Source organism: Pithys albifrons, chromosome 22 (assembly GCF_047495875.1).
Source record: "Pithys albifrons albifrons isolate INPA30051 chromosome 22, PitAlb_v1, whole genome shotgun sequence".
Taxonomy (NCBI): domain Eukaryota; kingdom Metazoa; phylum Chordata; class Aves; order Passeriformes; family Thamnophilidae; genus Pithys; species Pithys albifrons.
The window spans coordinates 2,874,288-2,898,243 of NC_092479.1; the positions used below are offsets into that span (position 1 = coordinate 2,874,288).

At 54.4% G+C, this 23,956-nt stretch overlaps 1 protein-coding gene across 8 annotated transcripts in view; it reads left to right on the top strand.

Annotated features, from left to right (window-relative positions):
- Positions 1-23,956, top strand: part of EIF4G3 (eukaryotic translation initiation factor 4 gamma 3) — a 177,675-nt gene that overhangs the window by 115,342 nt on the left and 38,377 nt on the right. For 4 of the 8 annotated variants that reach the window (XM_071575714.1, XM_071575715.1, XM_071575716.1 and 1 more), the window contains 6 exons: positions 2,103-3,281; positions 11,638-11,720; positions 13,966-14,218; positions 16,585-16,742; positions 19,650-19,775; positions 20,862-20,972. In XM_071575714.1, coding sequence (XP_071431815.1) covers positions 2,103-3,281; positions 11,638-11,720; positions 13,966-14,218; positions 16,585-16,742; positions 19,650-19,775; positions 20,862-20,972 — 1,910 coding nt within the window. The remainder of the gene's footprint in view (positions 1-2,102; positions 3,282-11,637; positions 11,721-13,965; positions 14,219-16,584; positions 16,743-19,649; positions 19,776-20,861; positions 20,973-23,956) is intronic. The other 4 variants (XM_071575717.1, XM_071575720.1, XM_071575721.1 and 1 more) reach the window with 2 other exon arrangements.

Genomic DNA, 23,956 nt, shown 5'->3' on the forward strand with positions numbered 1-23,956 from the left:
GCACAGCTTGAGGCTGTTTGCTCTTGTCCTGTCACTTGTCACCTGGGAGAGGTTTGCCAGAGGAAAGCCAAGCCCCAGGGAAGCAGAGCTGTGGCAGGAGAAGACAATCCCAGGCTCTCTGATGGTGCAGATGTCCCCAGTCCCTGCTGGGACCCCCTGCCCATCCAGGCCCTGGGGGGTCACACTCAAACACTGCCTGCAGGAGCTGCTCCTTCACAGCCCCAGGGTGGGCATGAGGGTTTCCCTGGGCCAGGGATGGCTCTGAACTGCTGCAGGGGCTGGAAAAGGACCTTTTGGGGGTGATCTGGTCCCATCTCCACTGGCAGTGGGACTGTGCTCTGGCTGCATCTTGGTCCCTGTCACCTGCAGGGTGGTGGTGGCTTTGGTGTCCCTCAGATGCACTGAGGGCTGAGCTCAGAGGCGGCGGCTGCTGCTGCTGCTGCTTCTGTTGCTGCTGCTGCTGCCTGGCACTGGCACTGGCACTGCCCATCTCCGGCACTGCCCATCTCTGGCACTGCCCATTCCTGACACTGCCCAGCTCTGGCACTGCCCAGGTCTGACACTGCCCATTCCTGACACTGCCCATCTCCAACACTGCCCAGGTCCGACACTGCCCAGCTCTGGCACTGCCCAGTTCAGACACTGCCCAGTTCTGACACTGCCCATCTCCAGCACTGCCCATCTCCGGCACTGCCCAGTTCCGACACTGCCCAGCTCCGACACTGCCCATCTCCGGCACTGCCCATTTCCGACACTGCCCATCTCCAGCACTGCCCATCTCCAGCACTGCCCAGCTCCGACACTGCCCAGCTCTGGCACTGCCCATTTCTGACACTGCCCAGGTCTGACACTGCCCATCTCTGGCACAGCTGCTCCTCCCAGTCTGTGTCCCCCCTGCCGACATTTCCAAGTCCCTCTCACTGCCAGGGGACATCTCTGAGCACTCCGTGGTGCTGGAGGCACCAGGGACCACAACAGAGGCACTAAAATGCCCTCTGGAGAGGGTTGATGCTGAGCTGCAAAGCCACAGAACATCCCCAGTGGAGGGACCTGTTGTTTACAGGGAGCTGTAAATGCCAGGAATGCTCCATGAATTCTGCAAAGCACCTTCCAGAAGGCAGAGGGGTCACCTTGTCTTTTCTCAACCCATTCCTGGATCCCTTTTTTTCCATGGAGCCTCCGGAATCAGAATCAGCTCTTGGGATACTCTCTCCCATCTCTTTGCTCACTTGTCATCCCCTCCCAGGCCATCTCCCTGGTGACAAAATTACTGCCTTGGCCCTGAGCCACTGCCCATGGCTGGCAGTGGAGTTTGTCGTTGCTCCAACTATTCCTAAAGGTGGGATTCAATGCTTCAGGCACTTTCAGATGGGTTCTCCTTCAAAGACCCTTTGGTTCTCTTTCAAAAACCCTGTCCCTGCAGCCCAGCTGTTGAGCCCCAAATGGAAATCCAGCAGAGCTGAAGAGCCCAAGTAAAGCCAAACTGTTCAGTTCTACCAGAATTTGGATGGTTTGGGGTTGGTTGTGGCCTTTGATTTCCTAACCTGGAGAGCAGGGTTTGTGCCTCTGGCTTTTCCAGAGTTGTTTCTGCTGGTGTGACAGTGTCCTGAGGGAGTTTAGTGTTCCTGCAAGATCTAAAAGGTTGGTGGAAAAGAAGTGGGAAGCAGCACAGAGCTGCAGCAGAGCTCTGGGAGCTGCATGGAGGTCACCAAGTCCGTCCCTGGTCCCAGCATTAGCACAGGGCACAAGGTTGTTCTCTGGACACAGTATTTTGGGGTTTGCTTTGGCACATTTCTTCCTAACACCTCGTCCAATCACTGCCTTCCATCCTGTCACTCTGCCCATGTCAAAGGTCACTCTCCCTCTCCTCATAAGCCCCCTTTGGGCACGGGAAGGCCACAGAGTCTCCCCAGATCCTTCTCTTCTCAGGCTGGCAGGGGTTGTGTTCTCAGCTCTGCTGTCTGCACTTCCCCTTCGGATGGCAGATGAGCTGCAGGTGCCTCTGGTGTCTCCTCAGAGCTCCCTTGCACAGGGCAGGGGTGGGACCCGAGGGCTCCTGCTCCTGCTCCTTCTAATGGTGCCTTTTTATTCTCCTTTCCCAGAAGAGAAGCCAAAACCAGACCCAGTATTAAAACCACCTTCTCCAGTCCTCAGACCAGAACCTGCTGGGGAGAAGAAAGACCAGGCTGGCCAGACACCTGAGGCCTCCACCCCTGTGGAAACCCCCCCAGAAGTTGCTGCTGCTCCATCACCGCTCCTGGTGGCTCCTGGTGTGGCAGCTCCTGGTGTGGCTGCTCCCGGCACGGCTGCTCCCGGCACAGCTGTTCCCACAGCTGTTCCCACAGCTGCTCCCAGTGTGGCTGCTCCCACTGTGCCCATGCCCAGCACAGCCCCTGCTGAGCCAGAGGACAAACATGAACTGGCTTCTCCCCACGAGGAGGCCGTGCCTGTCCCCAGTGCCACCCCCTGTGCGGACACGGCCACGGCCACAGTGGAGCCCGCGGGTGCAGAGGAGCCTCATGGTGCAGTGTGTGCCACGGTGTGTGCCACGGTGTGTGCCGAGGTGTGCCCCAAGGTGTGCCCCGAGGTGTGTGCACAGGTGTGCCCCGAGGTCTGTGCCCAGGTGTGCCCCGAGGTGCGCCCCGAGCCCTGCAGTGATGCCACGGCGACCACCACTGCTGATGCAATTAGTGTAATTAATGACGGCAGCGTTGCTGATGACACGGGAGCTGCTGCCCAAGGTGGGGCAGACACACCCCAGCCCGAAGCTGTGCCCTTGACTGTGGAGTCAGAGCCCCCCGAGGCTGCCCTGGCAGAAGTGGAACGTGTGCCATCATCTCCCAGTGCTCTTCCCAGTGCTCTTCCTGGTGCTGTTCCCAGCACTCTGCCCTTTGCTCTTCCCAGTGCTGTTCTCAGCACTCTGCCCAGTGCTATTCCCAGCACTCTGCCCAGTGCTGTTCCCAGCACTCTGCCCAGTGCTGTGCCCAGCACTCTGCCCAGCACTCATCCCACTGCTCCCTCTCCGCCGCCTTCTCCGCCTCCTCCTCCTCCTCCTCCTCTGGCCGTGCCTGCTGTTCCCACGACGGCTCCTTCGCCGCCTCCTCTGCCGTCTCCGAGTGCCCTCCCTGCTGTCCAGGGGGATTCAGAAGGGCAGGAGAGCACAAGGACTGCAGTGGGTGAAGAGGGCAGAGATGCTGAGAAGTCAGAGGCAGAAGCCGATGGGCAACTGGAGGAGAGCACGGAGGAGCCGAGTGTGAACTCCAGCCAGAGTCCTGTCCCAGGTGAGCTCCGCGGGGTGGTGGGGAGGGGGAAGGAAGGGCCTTCTGGGGCTCTTCTTCCTACAGGAAGAAGCAAAACTCTGATTGTGCTGCATAACTTGTGATTGCAAACAGTGCTCTTCGTTTGCAGAGATAAAACCCTTGTAATTGGTCATGAGGTCACGAGCTCAGAGGTGTGTCCCAGGGTGGGGGGTTTGGGTGACCCACGAGGACTCTGCTCTCACAGTCACTGTTGGAGGGGAGTACAGAGGATGCTGCTTTGCATGGAATCATGGAATGGTTGGGAGGAGCCTCAAAGCCCATCCAGTGCCACCCCTGCCATGGGCAGGGACACCTCCCACTATCCCAGGCTGCTCCAAGCCCTGTCCAGCCTGGCCTTGGACACTTCAGGGATGGGGCAGCCACAATTCCTGTTGTCCCTGGAGTGAGTGGCTGCTCCAGGGACTGTGGCTCTGGATTTATGAGCCTGATAAACACCTGGGCCCTGAAGCCCTTGGGATGAACCTCCTGGGCCAGGGAATTCCCAAAACTGCTGGAGTGGGGTCTTTTCCAACTACAGAAATGTGTCATGGTGTCACCACATGTGGGGACATGAAATGGACCATCCAAGCTCTCCCAAACAACCAGTGTCCCACCCCAGTGTCACACCAATGTCACTGACCAGTGTCACACCCCGGTGTCACACCAATGTCACTGACCAGTGTCACACACCATTGTCACTAGTGTCACACACAGTGTCCCACAGCAGTCAGACACAGTGTCACACCGGGGTCACACACAGTGTCCCACATCAGGGTCACACCAGTGTCACAGACCACTGTCACACCAGTGTCCCACACCAGTGTCCCATACCAGTCACACAGCAGTGTCACACCAGGTTCACAGGCCAGTTACACACACAGTGTCACACCAGTGTCACACCTCAGTGTCACTGACCAGTGTCACACCAGGGTCACACCATTGTGTCACACCAGTGTCCCACACCAGTTACACCAGTGTCACACCCCAGTGTCACACCAGTATCCCACACCAGGGTCACACACAGTGTCACACCAGTATGTCACACCAGTCACCCCAGTGTCCCACATCAGTGTGTCACATCAGTGTCACACACCAGTGTACCACACCAGTGTCACACCAGTGTCCCACACCAAGGTCACAGCAATGTCAGACCTCAGTGTCCCACACACAGTGTCACACAGTGTCACCCCAGTGTCACACCAGTGTCCCAGAGCAGTCACACACAGTGTCACACCTCAGTGTCACACGCAGTGTCACACCAGTGTCCCACCTCAGTGTCCCACACCAGTCACACACAGTGTCACACACAGTGTCACACATCAGTGTCCCACACCAGTCCCACACAGTGTCACTCACAGTGTCACACCAGTGTCACACATCAGTGTCCCACACATGTGTCACACAGTGTCACCCCAGTGTCACCCCAGTGTCCCACAGCAGTCACACATCAGTGTCACACACAGTGTCCCACACCAGGGTCACACCAGTGTCCCACCTCAGTGTCCCACAGCAGTCTCACACAGTGTCACACACAGTGTCCCACACCAGGGTCACACCCATGTCTCACACCAGTGTCCCACACCAGTCACACCTCAGTGTCACACACAGTGTCACACCAGTGTCCCACCTCAGTGTCCCACACCAGTCACACACAGTGTCACACACAGTGTCACACCAGTGTCCCACCTCAGTGTCCCACACCAGTCACACACAGTGTCACACACAGTGTCACACACAGTGTCACACACAGTGTCACACCAGTGTCACACATCAATGTCCCACAACAGTCTCACACAGTGTCACACACAGTGTCCCACACCAGGGTCACACCCATGTCTCACCCCAGTGTCCCACAGCAGTCACACACAGTGTCACACCCCAGTGTCCCATAGCAGTCACTCACAGTGTCACACCCCAGTGTCCCACAGCAGTCACACACAGTGTCACACAGTGTCACACACAGTGTCACACACCTTGACCTGCCCAACCTTTTTTAGTGATTCTGCTTTTCCTTTGCAAAAGGACCATCTGAGCAAAATTTACAGTTTACAGATTTACAATTTAAAAAGGAAATGTTACAGTTTACAGTTTGAAATTCACTAAAAATGGCCTTTTCTGCAGCTCCTTTGGAAACTCAGCTGGTTTCTCCACATCATCCCCTGCCTTTGGTTTGAGCCTTGTCACATCCCTGGCTGGTGTTCAGTGGGTTAACACACCACTCGTCTTCTTGGCCATGTTTTCTGTGGAAAACTGGCTTTTTTAGGAATTCCTGGAGATGAAACTGTGGAAAAGAAATGAATCAGTTCCCTGTGTGCTGGTGGGGGTGGAGAGGTGGCTGCTCTGCCCCCAGAAGTGTCACAGCATTTCCTGTGTCACCTTCTACACCCTGTTCTGGAGTTACTTAAATTCTTGGAGTTTGGCAGAGTTTGGAAAAAAAGGACAGAAAGTCAGTTGTGATTTGAGGTCTTGTTGTTTGTTTTTTGAAGTAACATTTAAAACAGGCTTTTTGTAGTTTATTCTCCCCTGGGTGGGGAGTGGCCTGAGCACATCCCAGGGCTCTGCTCTGCTTTATCTCAGATCCAGAGCTGAGACTGATGCTGAACCTAAATAAAATCCAGTATCTAGAGGAGATCAGAACCTTCCCTACACCAGCCACAGGGTTTTTTCCTGTTAATCTTCTTCTATTTTTATTTGACTCGGGTCATTTCCCTGCTCTGGCACTTGTTATTCTTTCAATCTGAGCTACTTCATAACCCAAATTAGTTTCCTTACAAAGGAGAGAAAAGGGACTGTAAATAAGGGTTTGCACAGGCAGGTTCCAGCTTGTGGTGTTATTGCTGGCTTTGTAATGGCCTGGATTTTAAATTACAAAAAAATTAACTTACAGTGTTTGGGGCTTTTAATTATGCACCAGATTAATTTTAATGCTGTAATGTCATTAAGGCTCCCCAGCACACCCGAGCCAAGCCATTGGCTTTGGCAACAGGGAGGGAAACAGTTCTCAAGTTGTGTAAAAGATGACTTGAAACTCAGATTTCTATTAAAAGCTCAGAGCTTCAAGGAAAGCAGAAAGCTCTCCAAGTGGCTTTTTGTGCTTCCCCCCTGGTTTAATGATGCAGAACTGCTGCTTTTCTCTGCCAGCCCTCGTTGGAGCAATAACCTTCCAGTTCTTTCTTGGAGAGAGGAAATAACACCATGTTAGTTCAGGAACAAGGAGCTGCATCTCTGCCATACCCCTTGGAAATCCTGGAGCGGGGAGAAGGGCTTGTGTTGGTGTGTTTGACTTGGACTGAAGGCCAGGAGTGTTTTCCATGTTCTTGGAGCTGGGCTGGGGCTGGGGTGAGGGAGGGGAAGCTGCCTGAGCTCTCAGACTGAACAATATTCCTTGGGGGTTTTCAGCAGAACTGAGTTTTTGTTTCAGAGCAGCCCCAAATCATCCCTCTGGTTTCCCTTTGAAGGGATCTCACTGGGACACCACTGACCTCTTGCAGTGAGCTCTTGCTGCCCCTGCCTGGCCCTTCCATGTTCCCCCCTGCCTGGTTTTGGGGTGAGCCCCTCAGCCCCCTCCCCAGGCCTGGCTGGGCTCAGCTCTGTCCCATGTTTTGGGATGAATGAAGTGAGTTGCCTGTTCCTCAGGTGCTTTCCAGAACACACCTCCTGGCAGAGAAGCAACACTGGGATTTTTTGCTCCATCAGACTCTGGAGAGAAAGAAAATACATTCACCTTTAACACCTTTGTCCTCCAGCAGTTCTTTTTCACAGCTCAAACAACGACTGTGTCAGTGTTGGCAGGAGAGGCTGAGCCTGGGAGGGTCCAGGGAACTTCTGCTCTTTCTTTTCCCCTGGCCTGGGGTCTCCATCAGCTGTCCAAGGTCAGAGGGTTCCCCAGGGGCCCCGTGTTGTGTTTCACACTGGGTTGGACCTGCTCTGCTCACCTGCAGTTGTCTTGGTTCAGTCCTGGTGTCTGCCCATCACCAGCTCCTCCTTCTGCTCCTCCCTCAGCTCCACTAGTGCTGCTTCCCTGTGGGAATGGGCAGGATTTGCCAGGTGTCAGAGCCCTGAACCTCTGGGAGCTGCAGATTCTTGTGCCAGGTGGTGGGTTCTGGTTCCTGTGCCAGGTGGTGGGTTCTGGCTCTCGTGCCAGCTGGTGGGTTCTGGTTCTTGTGCCAGGTGGTGGGTTCTGTTTCTCGTGCCAGGTGGTGGGTTCCTGGCTCTCGTGCCAGCTGGTGGGTTCTGGTTCTTGTTCCAGGTGGTGGGTTCTGGCTCTCGTGCCAGCTGGTGGGTTCTGGCTCTTGTGCCATGTGGGGGTTTCTGGCTCTCGTGCCAGCTGGTGGGTTCTGTTTCTTGTGCCAGGGGGTGGGTCTGTTTCTTGTGCCAGGTGGGGGGTTCTGGCTCTTGTGCCACGTGGGGGTTTCTGGCTCCTGTGCCATGTGGGGGTTTCTGGCTCCTGTGCCATGTGGGGGTTTCTGGTTCCTGTGCCAGCTGGGGGGTTCTGGCTCTCATGCCAGCTGGTGGGTTCTGTTTCTCGTGCCAGGTGGTGGGTTCTGGCTCCTGTGCCAGCTGGTGTGTTCTGTTTCTTGTGCCAGGGCGTGGGTTCTGTTTCTTGTGCCACGTGGGGGTTTCTGGCTTCTGTGCCAGCTGGTGGGTTCTGGCTCTTGTGCCACGTGGGGGTTTCTGGCTCCTGTGCCAGCTGGTGGGTTCTGGCTGCTGCCCACGTTCCAGTGTTCACCCACCATGGGGCTGGAGGCGACACCTTCACCCTGCTGGGGGCACAGGGTGTGTTTCTGCCTCCTCAGGAACGATGTCCTGGAGTTTTCAGGAAGGGCAGAGCTGTTCTCTGAAGGGGCAAGAGCAGGTGGCTTTGAAAGCAATGAATCCCTGGTGATGCCCACAGCAAGGAGGAAAATAGAGATATTATTGTTGTCAGGAGAGGCACTGGGTGCTCTGCCTGCCACTGATACCCCAAACTTCCTGAGGACTGGCTGTTGTTACCCCGTTCTGGGGTTTCTGCAGCTCAGGGAGGGACCAGCACTTTCCAGGGATCAGAACAGGAGAAATGGTGTTGGTGGAGTGGAATCTCTGCAGACCAAGGTGCTTCCAGAGCTCTGAGGCCTTGGATGTCACCCATTGTCACAGCTGTTATGGGAGCAGGGAGGACAACCAGAGCCTGGTGTGTGTCCCAGGCAGAGCTCCTTGGAATGCTGGAAGCCAAAGGAGCTGAACACACCTGGAATTCCAGGGGCTGTTTCTTGCAGATCTTGTGTAGGAGACATTTTCCAATCCAGAGGAGCCCAACTGGACGTGAGTCCTGACATGTCTGAGCTCTGAGGGCTGTAACAACCACCTTGGGCAGCACTTGGAGAAACCTTGGAGAAATATCTCCAGCACATAGACCTGGGGAGGAGAAACAGTAACCAGGAGTTGCCTTTTCCTTGATGTGCTGCCACTGGAGTAGATTTTCTTCCCCATGAGCTGGAAGGCGATGGTGGGTCTTTGCTTTGGTTTTTCATGGCATGTTGGATAAAAAAGTAAAACTCCAAGAGCTGGTATTAATTGAGGCTTCACAGTTGGCACCACATCAGAGGGGAGGGGCCTCCTGTGCCCTCCCTGGTGGGGAGTCCTGTGGGAGGATGTTCCTGGAGGAACGTGGTGCAGCTGCAGGATGGGCTGAGGACCTGCTGGGCTGAGCCCCCAGTGGGGCTGTTCCCACTGGGAGTGCTGGCTGGGATGGTCTGGAATGGGGGTTTGTTCCCCTTCAGGCCTAAAGCAGGTCCCTCTTGTCACTCCTTGTGTTGTGAGCAGAGATAAGGAGGAGCTCAGAGTGTGGGTTGGGTTTACTGGTGTTGCTTCTCCAGTGGAGTGAAGTGACCTAATGGGCCAGATCCAGGGTCTGGAAGTGGAAATGCTGCAGGAATGGACCTGGATTTAAGCAGGAATCGAACTGCTGAATTGCACCTGAAGTTGCTCACCTTGGGGGACAGAACTGAGAGGAAGACAGAAGTGTGTGGAGACTTCCTGTGCCAAGAGCCAGGCTGGACACACTCCCTTGGATTTCCCTGTGGCTCTGGGAGTGCCTCTCAGCTGGAACTCCATTTCCACATGGATAACACCGTTGTCCTCTGGGATTTGGGGTGTGGGAGGGTCAGCACCTGAACTCAGCTTGTTTCCTGAGCACGCCCTGGTGTGAGTTCTCCTTTGGGTCTGTTCCTGCAGCAGAGACAAGATCTCAGGAGAAGAACAGGAACCTGCAGTCTGCTCTTTCAGGGAGGGAGAAATGGAGCAGCATCTCCAGGGATCTCTGGAGATCCTCCCCAGGCAGCTCCACCCTCGGCCTGATGGGATTGTGGGATTTAAGGCAAGACTCCTTCAGGAGGCTTGACAGGATCTCAGCCTCTGTGGAGGTTTCTTTTGCCAAAAAAAAGGTGGAAAAAATGTATTCTTGAGCAGCAATACCATCAAACATCTGCCAGCAGGAGAAGGAACCCCCCAGGCCTCTGCCAGCCCCAGGTGGTGACCCCAGAGCTCATTGGTGTGTGATTCAGAATGAAATGTTGTTTTACACCAGGAGGGATTCCCATGGCTGAGCTGGAGGGGAGGGAAATCCTGTCAGGGAGACACACTGGGGGGTTAACCAGGTCAGTGGCTTGGCTGTGACACTGTTGGGGCTGTCACTGTGACCCCTCCTTGGAGAATCCCTGGAATTGTCACCAGAGGAGCAGCCCCGATGTCCAGCCTGGGACCAGCAGGTTGGCTGTGCAGAAACGTTCCCTTTCCACTGAGTCTTAGCAGGTTTTGTGGTGGAGGGAGCTGTGGAGCCCACTTGGATTCGGTGTCCTGCTGCATCCCAGGAATCCCCACCTGGTCCTTGCCCAGGATGGTGGGAACAGCTGGGCTGTCCCTGCCGAGGCACCGGAGCCTCCCTTGGTGGCACGAGGCAAAGCCCTGGTGCAATCCAGGCCTGCCTGGCCCTTCCTCTCCCCTCCTTGGAGCCCCAGAAGTTGGGGGGTCCTGCTGGGGCTCTCAAGGCCTCTCCACAGGGAGCTGGGACGGGTGGAACGTGCAGGACTTGGAGCGTGGGAGACACGGAGGGTTTTACGGCTCCTCATGAACCACCAGCTCTGAACAACCAGATGGGCTTGGAATATTGAAATAAGACTTTTTTTTTAACTGACCTTCACATTCAGGGTGTTGGAATATTGAAATAAGACTTTTTTTTTTAATTGCCCCTTGCTTTCAGGGTGTTCATGAAGGTAAAGATCCCTCGTTGGTGCTGGTAGCTCTGTTGTGCTTTGGGGTGGAGTGGCCCTGTGGGCTGTGGAGATTCCTGTGGGAATTCTCAGGTGTCTGCAGGTCCATGGTCACCCTGCACACAGGGAGACACCTGGAGAAGCCACCAAGGCTCATGGGTATCTTTTGGGGTAGTGGGAATGCCACAAATCCCATTTTCTCCTTGCCCTTAGGAGCAAAGTTGGCTGTTACTAATATTTCTAATTTATCCGTCCTGAAGAGCCTTTCAAAACTGTGTCCTGTGATAAAGGAAGTGCACACTGGGATTTTCCACAGTTTCTGCTGGAAAGCAAAGGCTGGAGCTGGAAATGTGTTTGCACTAAACTTGAGTCACGAAATCAGCCCCATGGATTGTTAACTGGGCATGTGTGGTTGGGATCCCACCAGAGCTGGGAGCACTTGCTGCAAATCAGGAGCAGATTGGATTAATGGGTTTGTGTCCTTAATGCATTGTGTGGTTTCTCTTATCCTCTGGGGGGGGGGATGATTGGAGTAAATCAGTCCTGATTTGGGGAATATTCTGTGGTGTTTCCTTTGGCTCAGTCAGGGAGGTAATTAATGGTGCAGTTGTGAACCTGCTTTTAAATTGAAATATAAACCCAGCTCGAGACAGGATTGGAGGAGTTGTCCTTTGGATGAGATACTGGAAATTTTGGCCTGTTCATGTTTACTCCTACAATGATCTTATAATTCTTGTAATAATTCTTGAGACCAACATGTTAAGAACAACCTCCCCTCCCAGCCAGGACCTGATGTTTAAACCCCTTGACTTCCCAAAGGTTTTCTGCTGCCCTGCACAATCCTTGTGCCACTGGCAGTGACCTCCTGCTACTCCAAGTGCCAGCTGGAGCTTGAATGAGCAACTTGGAGAACAATTCCTGTGTTTTAATGCCCTTCTAATGGTTGTTGTCACTGCATTGGAGCCCAGAGGGTCCAGCCAGGCCGGGCCCAGCTCAGGGCTGTGTCTGCCACACTCTGTCCCCCAGAGGGGCAGGAACATCCCCAGGGCAGGGGCAGCTCCGTGTTTAACAGATGCACAATTCCATTGCAGCCCAGCCAGCTGTAACTGCACCAAAGACCTGGAAGAAACCAAAAGAGCAGAGCCAAGGCAGCGAGGAGGAGGCAGAGACAGAGGTGAGAGGGGCCCTGGTGCTGCCTGACCCACACCCACTGGGGGTGGGGCTCCCTTGGCCCTGCACTGGGGAGATGTGGCTTCCTGCTTGTCTCGGCATCCAGGACAGAGCTGGGGGGAGGAACTTTGATGTTCCTCAGCATCCTTTGGATAAGAGGTTTTAGTCTGTTCCCTGTTAAAGCTTTTCAGTTTGCTTTGGTTTTGCCTGATTTAATGACTCAGAATCCCAGCATGGTTTGGGTTGAAGGGACCTTAAAGCCCATTGTGCTGGTTTAAAGGTGAACCAGCAGGGGAAATGAACTCACCACGAGAGAGATTATAAGTCAGAGATAAAATTTAATAATAATATTACAATAACAACACTGACACACAAGGGAAATTGCTTTCAACTCACAAAACCCCAGCAGTATAACCCAGTGTCCTGGGGCACAAACCCAAGGGGGTTTGTTTGCCCTTGTGCTGAGACCCCTGTGGTTCCCCCAAGTCCAGAGCAAAAGGAAAAGAAAAACCTGTTGGTGCAGGCGAGGGCTGTGGTCTGGGCGAGAGCGGGGATCTCCTCCTGTCGAGGTCCTGCTGCTGCTCTGGATCCGAGGAGAAGTTCCCAAGGTCTTCTTACCCACCACTTATGTACCCTCAGGGAGCTCTCAGTCCCTCCCCCTGGGCGGGGACTCACACAGTGGGTGATTAACTCTGGGAGCCAGGGGGTGTTGAACTGTTGATGGCCCATTAGCAGCCACACCCCCTCAGGCTGGGTGTGAAGTGATAATGGCTCCCTGGGCAGCTGCTGCCAATGGCCCATTGACCTTGGGGAATGAATAGAGGGGGTAGAATACACAGCTTTGATCACCCCCACACAGGGTTAGCTGGTCCCTCCTGCTGAACTAGGACACCCATCGAGTCCCCACCCCCAGCCATGGGCAGGGACATCTCCCACTAGGAAGGTTCCACTGGACTTCCACCAGGCTCCCAACACTCAGGAGCTCATCCCTGCTGTCCCTCCAGGGGAGGGGTTGGGGGTGGGTCCCAGGCCACCATCCTGACACTGGGCAGGTTCTTCTGCACAAGGATGGCATGGCCAGAAGTTGGTTTTCCTGGTGATCAGCTGATGGAGGAGCTGAGAAAGCAGAATGTGGAAGTTCTCAGGGAAAACCACCTCAGAACTTAGATGAGTAAAGAAAATGTCCCCTTGGTCTGGTTGGGTTATCTCAGGAAAGAGCTCCTTGTTTAATGTCCTGTGTCAGACTGGGGTCAGAATTGATCAGAGTAGGAGTAAAAGAATCAAAAAGTGGAAGTTCAGACTGCCCAGTGCAGAGATAAAAACGACTCTAGGCCAGACCTGGGGCAGAGGAGAGCCCAGGGCATCGCTGGGGCTGCCCCAGCAGCTCCATCCTCCCAGTCTCCTCATCCTCCCTTAGAGGAGTCCTGTCTCCTGCCCCACTCCCAAGTTCCACCAGTGCAAAGATATCAGAGAATTCCCTTTAAAAATCTGCCAAAGGCATTTTAGGATGTGGTGCCTTAGGCAGGGAGGCTGAGGGGTCAGGAACCTCCTCAGTGAAGGTGTCCTGTGCTCAGGGCCTGGATGTGCTGGGAACTCTCCCAGGGGGATCATGTTCAGGTACCTCCTGCAGCTGAGTGCACAGTCAGGCTGAGCCCTTGGAGAGCTCTGGAATGAAGAGCCAGGGACACACTCAGTGCTTTTTTCTTGGAGAGCTCTGAAATGAAGAGCCAGGGACACTCTCAGTGCTTTTTTCTTGGAGAGCTCTGAAATGAACAGCCAGGGACACTCTTAGTGTTTTTTTCTGGAAACCAGGATGCTGGAATTGTGGCTGTACCTCCCTTTAACTTCTCTAGTGGGATCTGCTCCAGTTAACAACAGGCATTTAATGGAAGGATCCCCCACAACAAGCCCTTCACCATCCCTTCACCATCCCTTTACCACAGGTGGTAGGGGAGGAGGAGAGCAGTTGTCTTCCCAGGCTGGGATCTCTCATGGCTTGACAGTTCCTTTCCCCCAGTCCCAGAGGGGTTCCTGGGCAGCTGAGTCTTTCCAGTTGTTAATTATTGGTGGGTTATCCATGGGAAGGAGGCAGGAATCACCCCGTGGCTCCGTGTGGTGTTCCCCATCCCTGGGGAGGTGCCTTTGTGTTCCTGCTGCACCCAGAGATGCCCCGTGGCTCATGGAAGGGCCGTTTGGTTGAGCGTGTCGGGGTGTTTGTAACGCGGCCTCTGCTTCCCTCGGTGCCGCAGCCCACGGAGCAGGAGGAACCTTCGGGGGACAAAGTACTTGAATCTGAGCAGGAGAAGGTGAGCCCTGGGGCTCAGCTGGACAGGGAGCCCCCCGAGCCCAGGGCAGCAGCCAAGGCCGTGGAGGAGAACGGGGAGCAGGAGGCAGAGCCCGTGCGGAACGGGGCCGAGAGCGGCGCCGAGGGCGACGGCACCGACAGCGGCACCGGCGGCACCGACAGCGCCACGGAGGGGCCCGGCTACCAGTACAAGCCAGGTAAGCCCTGCTCACTCCTGCCCTTCTGGGGCAGAATGGCCCTTCTGCCTCCCTGCTCTGAGGGCTGGGACCTGCTCGTGTCATCCCTATGGATGGATGGATGGATGGATGGATGGATGGATGGATGGAAGGTGGTCCCAGTGGGGCTGGAAGGGGGTTCAGTGGCCCAGCCCAGCCCTGCCAGGACCCTCCGAGCAGCAGCCCCTGAGAGAGAGACCTGGGGGAGCACAAGGGGAAAAGGGGCTTTGTCTTGCTGGTTGGGATGGGGAGAAGAGAAACTCCTGGTTCTGTGAGTGTGGTGTGGGTGTGGATTTTGGGGGGTTGGTGACTGAGAACCACCCAAGAAATTCCCCAGGAACTGATGCACCTCAAAATCAGAGATGGGAAAGTGCTCCTTGGTCCTAAAGATGAATATGTGTGTTCTGTGAATATGTGTGTTCCCAAAGATTTCATTTCCTGCATGAACAGGTGCAGGGATCTTTGCATTTCTAGAAGAGTAAGGAAGAGAACCAGTTTGTGGTGTCCAATCCAGGCACTGTCCAGCTCAATCCCACTGATCAGTCTGTAGTGGATCTGGGGGGTGTTCTGTTAATTATGAAGATACTTAGTTTATAGACCTGAACCTCAGTTAATTCACCTCATTAAGAGAGACTTAAGACTCAGTTGCTGCCAATTTTTAAGCTATTTCTTATTCAGGTGAAGCTCCTTCCAGATAAATTAGTTATTATTTAGGGGCCCAGAAATTGAAGAGTTTAGTAGCAATAAGGAAGCACTTGGTGGACAAGGCACTGGACAGGGAGCAGCAGCAGCAGGAGATGCACCAGGGTGGTTATTTCTGCACCACTTTGCTCTGACAAAGACCTCAGTGGCTTTGGTTTTATTAGTTCAGGGCAATTGTATCATCAGGAGGAAACCCAGAGGCCTCCTGGTAGTTCAGCACACTCAGGGTGCCTGAGCAGCACCTCCTGAAGTTAATCCATAATTGATGCAGTCAGAACAATCCCAGTTGGATCTGGATGTCCTTTCACTCAGCTGGAGGGGTTGGATCAATCCTGGGAAAGCAACACATGCTGGACTTGTGCAATAGTCCTTAATTTCAGCTCTGCTCTTTCTGAAAAGGGGAATTTTTGCCTTTTGGAGGATTGGGGTGTTTGATCCTGGTCTCTCCCCACATTGGGGATCCTTCCTGTGACACTGCCCAGCTGCTTTTTGTGTTGAAACAGCTCACTGAGAGCTTTCCAGGAGAAGGAAATTCCATCCAAGCTGTTTGTGGCTGGGATGATAAATGGGCAGGAGTTGGGCTGGGATGCAGCGAGTCAGGCAAGCCCCTCTGCACCCCCTGTCCCACAGCTCTGCAGAAACAAAGCTCCTCAAAGAGCCACAGTTTGGGATTAGTTCTGGGTATTTTCATTCCCAGTTACTCAAATGCTGGAATGAGCCCCTGTTTGTGGCCTCTGTGGGATGTGGATGGTGAGATCCCAGAGAGCCAAAGCTGCTGGTCAGGGAGTGGAATAAAGAAATAAAAAATACCTGAAGGGCTGAATAAAAGCTGAGCCCTCTGACATCAGTGAGATCCACAGGCAGCACCTCCCACAGGTGCTTTCCTTCAGACAAAACATGTTTTCCTCCCCAGTTTCCAACAAACTGTGTGGCCACTGCTGAAAATCCCATCTCCAGGCACCACCAGATGCTGATTTTCCTTGTAGGTTTGTGTTGGGATTTGCACCAGGCAGGACCCTCCACACCCAGAAAGCCCTGCAAAAAATGGGTGGAAAGTTGGAATTCTGAGATTGTGGCCTGTGGTTGTGTTTGCTCTGTTTGCCCTGTTGTCTCCAGCCTGGGCTGTTCCCAGTTCCATATTTTCACATTTTCAGGGGATATTTTTGTTCCAGGCACTGCTCTCCTTGCCTCTGTGTTATCACTCCCTTTTACACCAAACCAACCACTTCAACTTCTACAATTTCCCACAAATTGCCCCTGTTTCATCATATCCCACAGAGGAGTGGAAACCAGAGTTAGACATGTGGGTTAGAACTGGAATTTGTGCCCATGTCCATGTGTGATCTCTGGGCCTGGCTCTGTTCGTGTCCCTTCAGTGCCACGTGAAGTCACCTCCTCAAAGCAAAAACAAATAACAGTTTCACAGAATCCCAGACTATTCTGAGCTGGGAGGGACCCACAAGGATCATCAAGTCCAACTCTTAAGTCAGTGGCCCACACAGGGGATTGAACCCATGACCTTGGCATTATTCCAGCCAAGTTTTAACCAACTGAGCTGACCTCCCAGGCACCTCCTCCCTTTGGATGTACCAGAGCCACTCCTGGGTGTGTGTGCTGGGGGTCTCAGGGCCTTCCTCTCCCTATAGAGCAGTGGAAGCCCCTGGACCCCGAGGGCAAGAAGCAGTACGACCGCGAGTTCCTGCTGGACATCCAGTTCCTGCCGGCCTGTGTGCAGCGACCCGAGGGGCTGCCGCCCATCAGCGACGTGGTGCTCGACAAGGTGAGGGGAGAGCCCATCAAACAGGTACGTGAGGCCAAGGGGATCCTGGCCTGGATCCAAACCAGCGTGGCCAGCAGGCCCAGGGCAGTGACCCTTCTCCTGGACTCTGCCTTGGGGAGGCCACACCTTGAGTGTTGTGTTCAGTTCTGGGCCCCTGAGTTGAGGAAAGAGATTGAGGGGCTGGAGCGGGGCCAGAGAAGAGCAACGAGGCTGGAGAAGGGACTGGATGTGCCACTGAGTGTCCTCTGAAACACCTCCAGGGACAGAGAATCCACCATGTCTTGATCCAACCCTACTGTGATCACCAGCCCAGGGCACAGAGTGCCCTGGTGATCACAGTGGGGTTGGATCAAGGGATGGATTTGATGATCTCAGAGGTCTCTTCCAACCCAACTGATTCTATGATTCTATTCTATGATTCTGTGATGGTGGACTCACCATCCCTGGAGGTGTTTAAGATGAAACTGGATGTGGCACGGAGTGCCCTGGGCTGGTGATCACAGTGGGGTTGGATCAAGGGTTGGGTTTGATAATCTGAGGTCTCTTCCAACCCAGCTGAGAAGAGAAGAGGGTGGAGAAGGGACTGGAGCACAAGTGCTGTGGGGAGAGGCTGAGGGAGCTGGGGGTGTTCAGCCTGGAGAAGAGGAGGCTCAGAGGTGACCTCAGCACTGTCTGGAACTGCCTGAAGGGAAGTTCTGGCCAGGTGGGGGTTGGTCTCTTCTCCCAGGCACTCAGCAATAGGACAAGGGGGCACGATGGGCTCAAGCTCTGCCAGGGGAAATTGAAGTTGGAGAGCAGGAGGAAATTCTTTGCAGAGAGAGTGCTCAGGGATTGGAATGGGCTGCCCAGAGAGGGGGTGGATTCCCCATCCCTGGAGGTTTTTAAGCTGAGCTTGGCTGTGGCACTGAGTGCCATGATCTGGTAAAGGGACTGGAGTTGGCCCAAGGGTTGGACTTGATGATCTGGGAGGTCTTTTCCAACCCAATCCATTCTATGGCAGGGGCAGGGGCGTCCCAGCTCAGCCTCTGGGCTGGCACTGCTCCCATGCAGGCTGTGCGTGGTGTCTTAGAATCACAAAATCATAGAATCAATTGGGTTGGAAGAGACCTCTGAGATCATCAAGTCCAACCCTTGATCCAACCCCACTTTGATAACCAGATCATGGCACTCAGTGCCATGTTCAGTCTCACCTTAAAAACCTCCAGGGTTGGAGAATCCACCCCCTTGGGTTGAGCTGGCAAAATGCCAACTGCCCAATGCAGTGTCAGAGCCTCCCACCCCCCCAGTGAGGAAAGGGAGAAAGGAAAAACACCTGGGAACTCAAAACAGGGTTAAACTTAAACTAATTACATACATTTATACAGAAAAGAAAAATTAAAAGAAAACTGCAATATAACACACACTTTCACAAGTTAAAAACAACAAAAAAAAAAGTCCCCATTGTACACAAATCCCACTATTTCAGCTACAAATCATTCCAGAGAACTCAATCCCCAGAGGGACAGACTCAAGCAGAGAGAAAGACTAAGAACAACCATTTTACTTCCCCAGGATAACATGGTGGTGAGCTGGGGCTGGGCCTGGGCCTCCCATCCCTTCTGGGATGGCACAGTCGGTCCTCTTGGGACCACAGCTTGGAGGAACTGCCCAAACCACTCCCACACTGGCGTTTATATTTTGAGATGATGTCGGAATATGGTGTGGAATAGCATTGGCCAGGAGTGTCAGCTGAGAATTTTAGGCCTACTCTGAAATCTAAAGCCTAAACTTAGGCCTACAGCAGGTAAAGCCATAACAGGTGGGAAGGGCAAAGAGTTGGGCACACACAAAACCTGCGAGTGGAGGTGTTGGTGCCTCGTGAATGGGCACAGGGGGTTAAAACTGGAGTGTTTTTAGTGGTCTTTATCTGGATTAACAGAATCCCAGACTATTCTGAGCTGGGGGGGACCCACAGGGATCATCGAGTCCAGCTCTTAAGTCAATGGGCCCACACAGGGGATTGAACCCCTGACCTTGGCATTATTACAGCCAAGTTTGAACCAAGTGAGATTAAGTCATGCCAGGCAGTTACTAAAATGTGAAATGATGCAGCCATGAAGAGTGAGGATCCAGACAAGGCCAGAGGACAGGCAGTGCCTTCTGTAAGTGCTGTGAAAAGCAGAGAGAGGCTGTTGGGCAAACCCTTTTTTTCATGTGAAGCAGTTGTGTCATGTTTATGAGCTGATCTAATAGATCTTTAAGACCTCAGTTCTCGGGCAGCTCTGGAATTCCTCCAAAGCCTCGTGCCAGAGCTGGCTGTGTCTGCTGGAGGTCTGGGCTTGGGGAAGCACTTGGGATGTCGGTGCTGCCACCAAGGCCTCGTCCTGCCCTCCTGAGAACGGGGGAGCTCAGTGGGTTTGATGAACCACTGCACTGACTCTTGGGGTTCAGGGATACAGGTGATCCTCGAGTACAGAAACATTTCCACTCTGAGCTTCATACCCAGGCCAATTGGAAAACACAGCTTTATTCCCCAAATTATTTCACCCACCTCCCAGTTCCCTGTGATTGCTTCTCACTACTCCGTGTTTGAGATCCTTGGCTCGGGTGCCCATGAGCCTTTTTAGCCCAAAAGCCATTGATTTGAGGGAAGGTGGCAGCTTTGTGGTCCTGAACCAAGACAAGCCCCTGTCACCGTGATTTCATCCTCCACAGCTCCTGCTCAGCCTTGAAATGTTTCTGAACTCCACCTGTTTGCTCAACAGTCACCTGCAGAAGATGGATTTTAAATTAAACACTTATTTATGCATAACACTGTCACGGTTCATTAAAAGCTTTAATTTGGGTGTTAAATAAGGCTGTTGTGGTTTGGCAGAGCTGTGTGTGGGTGGCATGACCCCTGGCAGCTCAGCACCCTGAGGGGCCTGCCCTGTCTGTGCTCTGGCCCTGCAGGTGAACCAGCCCAAGCTGCCGCTGCGGACGCTGGACCCTCGGATCCTGCCCCGGGGCCCAGACTTCACTCCAGCCTTTGCTGACTTTGGGAGGCAAGCCCCTGGGGGAAGGAACGTGTCTGGAAGTGTGAGTTCACCCCAACTTGCTAATCTAAAAGCTGGTCCTAACACTGATGGAGTCCATGCTGAGGCTTTCAGGGCTCTGCCGCCGCTCTGGTTTGGGCAGGAGGAGTGCAGGGCTGAGGTTTGCTTGGCTGGGAAAGTGTAGGCAAATCAGAGACTGTGTGGAGGTTTGTCAGGGGTATGTGTTGGTGGGGTGGGGTTGATGTCCTCGCCCTCCTGCCTGTGGGAGGGGATTCCACCCCAGGACCCGTCGGTCTCCAGTGCCGTCGTGCCACCGTCGCACCACGACCCGTCGCCTGCGTGTCATGGGGGGGCTGTGCTGCAGAGCCCTCAGCAGAGCAAACAGGTGTTACTGACACAACTGCACAGGCACTGGGTGTTCCTGCTTCGTCTGTGCCTCCACGTGTTGCTTTGCTTTGGTCACTTCATCCTGTTTTTTCTTGCCTTTTCTGCCACTTCCTCTTCTTTTCCCTGTGTCTGTCTTTGCCCACACCCTGAAATTCCTCTCTGAGTTCTTCACTCTTGTCTTTTCCATCTCCTTTCTTGGGGCACAGGTGCCCCCAGCATGTGCCCCCCTGGGGCTGGACACTGACTCCATTGGGGCAATCATTGATTTCCATCTCTTACGATACATCCGGTGTCTCCATCCAGATGTGTCAGTGGCACAACCATCGTTGGTCTTCAAACCTGCTGGTCTCAGAAGAGTTCCCTGAATCACCCTGACCTCCAAGTGTGCAGGTTTCTGCTCTGGCCTCCAGGTGTGCAGGTTTCTGCTCTGACCTCCAGGTGTGCAGGTTTCTGCTCTGGCCTCCAGGTGTGCAGGTTTCTGCTCTGACCTCCAGGTGTGCAGGTTTCCAGGAGCCAAACCCAGTGATTTTGGTTCAGGGTGTCACATCTCTGGTTTGGGAGCGGCCTCGTGGTCAGTGCCACATTCCAGGGTTCACATCCACATCTTGGAGCAGCCTCAGTGCTGCAGTTCCTCTTGGAGCACCACCAGGTGCACAGACCCTGCCGAGGTGCCCCCGTTGGGACCCGCAGGCCGTGTCGGAGCGTCGCAGTAACGGCGCTGTCGCTCTTTCTCTCTCCGCAGGCCTGCAAAGTGCAGAGCACCCCTGGATTGCCCTCCCTGGCTCGGTGTGGGCCCCCAGCATGCCCTCTCTTGGTCTCGCCTCACCCACCACTGAGGAACCTGCCAATAGGGGTAAGCCAAATCCCCCCCTCTCCCCTCGGCCTTTGCACCTTTTTGTAGAGTTGCCTTTTCCCCCCCACGCCCACTGTTGTTGATAAAGAACGACTGGCAGAAAACTTTACAAAAAGGTGCAACCTTGTTTAAAAAAAAACCGAAACCAGACTTGCATTGTACCCCTCTAGGCAGTCTTCAGTGGTGGGTGGGACATCACCAGCTGAGGGCATGCTGGGACGTTGGCCCGAGCGGGATCCGCGAGGGTCTGCACTTTGCAGACCTGTGGAAAGGGGGAGAACAGGTAAGTGCCGCTTACCCCCTTCATTTGGAGCATTCGGCACATAACATACATCCCACATGGCCTTGGCAGAGCAGGGCCCTCCCTGCCTGGCTCTGAGGACAGCTGGACGTGGCCTCCTTCAACCAGCCCAGGACCGGAGGGCTCGCGGCCCCCACGGCCCCCGACGATCCCTGGCATGGCAAACCCTGCGTGTGCTGCCTGTCCCTGGCCATCCCACCTCTGCAAGGCCATGCCCATGATCCATCCAACCCACTGCCTCCTCCTTGCCCCCAGTAATGGGGAGCAGCTCAGCTAACCAGCTCCTGGCACGCTGGGACTCCTTTGTGTTGCTTCCTTGGCTTGTGTCTTTATTTCTCCTTCTTTTCGCTTCAGCGTGTTGTGTGAGTGTTTTTGGCACTAACCAGTGTCACCCTGGGTGGCACAAAGGGATGGAGTTGCTCAGGAGCAGGATCCAGCTCCAAAGGCTCCCTGCTGCAGGGGGGATGTCGGGGGAGGGGATGCAGGCAGAGGGACAGGGATGGAGGGGACGGGTCCATCCCCATCACAGATGAGTCGGTGTGTCCTTCCTGAGAGGTGGTGGGAACTCAAGTCACCTCAGTTCTTGTGCTTCTGGGAAGGCAGAGCCTCTCCCAGCACTGAAGCTCAATTGCACCTTCTGCATTCAAAGCCTCTTGGAGAAACATTCCTTGGGTGTTCTGAGACATTTCCATGACCTGTGGCCTGAGTGGTTGCTCCAGGTCGGGCTGTGCTGAGTCTGTGGCTCCTCTGCAGGAGCCTCATCCCTTTTCCTTCTGCTTTCCTTTCCCCCTCTTCATCCAGAGGACAAACACTGCAGATTAATGCAAGAACAGCTGGTAACTGCTCCGTGCCACTGGTGCAAAAGGTTCTCCCAGTGTAGGAGCCCCAGAACAATCATCATTTGCTTGTCCTGGAGTACAGGAGGCCAGGCCTGGGCCAGGCACCTCTTCAATGTGCTGCTGTGTAAATCCAAAAATCTCAGATTTTCTTCTCTTAGAAGTCTGATCCATCTATTATTTTATTGCACATTCAAAGGAGGCTTCTGTTCACTGATTTCAAACCTGATCACACAGTTTGAGCCGAGTTTATTCACAGCTATTAAAAAAATACAACCTGAAGAAAGTCTTGGCTCTGTTGATGTGCTGAAGGGTCTGGGCCCAGAGGAGGTGGTGACACGTGTCAGGTGGCACTCAGGAGATGCACAGGGGCCTCCCTCAGCTTTCCTGTCACCTCCCTCAGGGAGGGCTGTGTGCTCTGAGTGTGGACATTCCCATGGACCCGTCTCTGAGGAGGCTCCGGCCGCTGCGGCTCCGTCCCCAACACGGCCCTGGCACAGCTGGAAGTTTCTTCTGCCAGAGCTGCCTGTGCAGGACAGGGGGTGGCTGCAGGTCCCCCCTCCTTGGCTTTGCCCCGTTCCTGGGGAGAGTGAGCCCAAAGTTTGGATTTTCAGGGTGCTCTGCCAACCTGGCTCTGGTTTCCGAGCCCTCTGCAGGGCAGGAGGTGTGTGATGAGCTTCTGTGGCATTCCTGGTTTTCCAGCTGGAGGGGGAAGTTCCTTCTCTCCACGTGGACAGCGTGGTCAGAACCTGGGCAGCAGAATGTGTGGAAAGTGTCAGTGCAGAGGTGGCTGTGAAAGGGATGGTCTTACTGCAGAGGTGGCTCTGGAAGGTGTCACTGCAGAGGTGGCTCTGGAAGGGAAGGTGTCACTGCAGAGGTGGCTCTGGAAGGTGTCACTCAAGCTGTGGCTGTGGAAGGTGTCACTGCAGAGGTGGCTCTGGAAGGTGTCACTCAAGCTGTGGCTGTGGAAGGTGTCATTGCTGAGGTGGCTCTGGAAGGGCAGGTGTCACTGCAGGGGGGGCTCTGGAAGGGGAGGTGTCACTACAGAGGTGGCTGTGAAAGGTGACACTCCACAGGTGGCTCTGGAAGGTGTCACTCAAGCTGTGGTTCTGGAAGGTGTCACTGCAGAGGTGGCTCTGGAAGGGGAGGTGTCACTGCAGAGGTGGCTCTGGAAGGTGTCACTGCTGAGGTGGCTGTGGAAGGGGAAGTGTCACTGCAGGGGGGGGCTCTGGACGGTGTCATTACAGAGGTGGCTGTGAAAGGTGACACTCCACAGGTGGCTCTGGAAGGTGTCACTGCAGAGGTGGCTCTGGAAGGTGTCACTCAAGCTGTGGTTCTGGAAGGTGTCACTGCAGAGGTGGCTGTGGAAGGTGACACTCCACAGGTGGCTATGGAAGGTGTCACTCCAAAGGTGGCTCTGGAAGGTGTCACTGCAGAGGTGGCTCTGGAAGGTGACACTCCACAGGTGGCTCTGGAAGGTGTCACTGCAGAGGTGGCTGTGGAAGGTGTCACTCAAGCTGTGGTTGTGGAAGGTGACACTCCACAGGTGGCTCTGGAAGGTGTCACTGCAGAGATGGCTCTGGAAGGTGTCACTCAAGCGGTGGCTGTGGAAGGTGTCACTGCAGAGGTGGCTCTGGAAGGGGAGGTGTCACTGCAGAGGTGGCTCTGGAAGGTGGCACTGCAGAGGTGGCTGTGGAAGGTGACATTCCACAGGTGGCTCTGGAAGGTGACACTCCACCGGTGGCTCTGGAAGGTGTCACTGCAGAGGTGGCTCTGGAAGGTGACACTCCACAGGTGGCTATGGAAGGTGTCACTGCAGAGGTGGCTGTGGAAGGTGGCACTGCAGA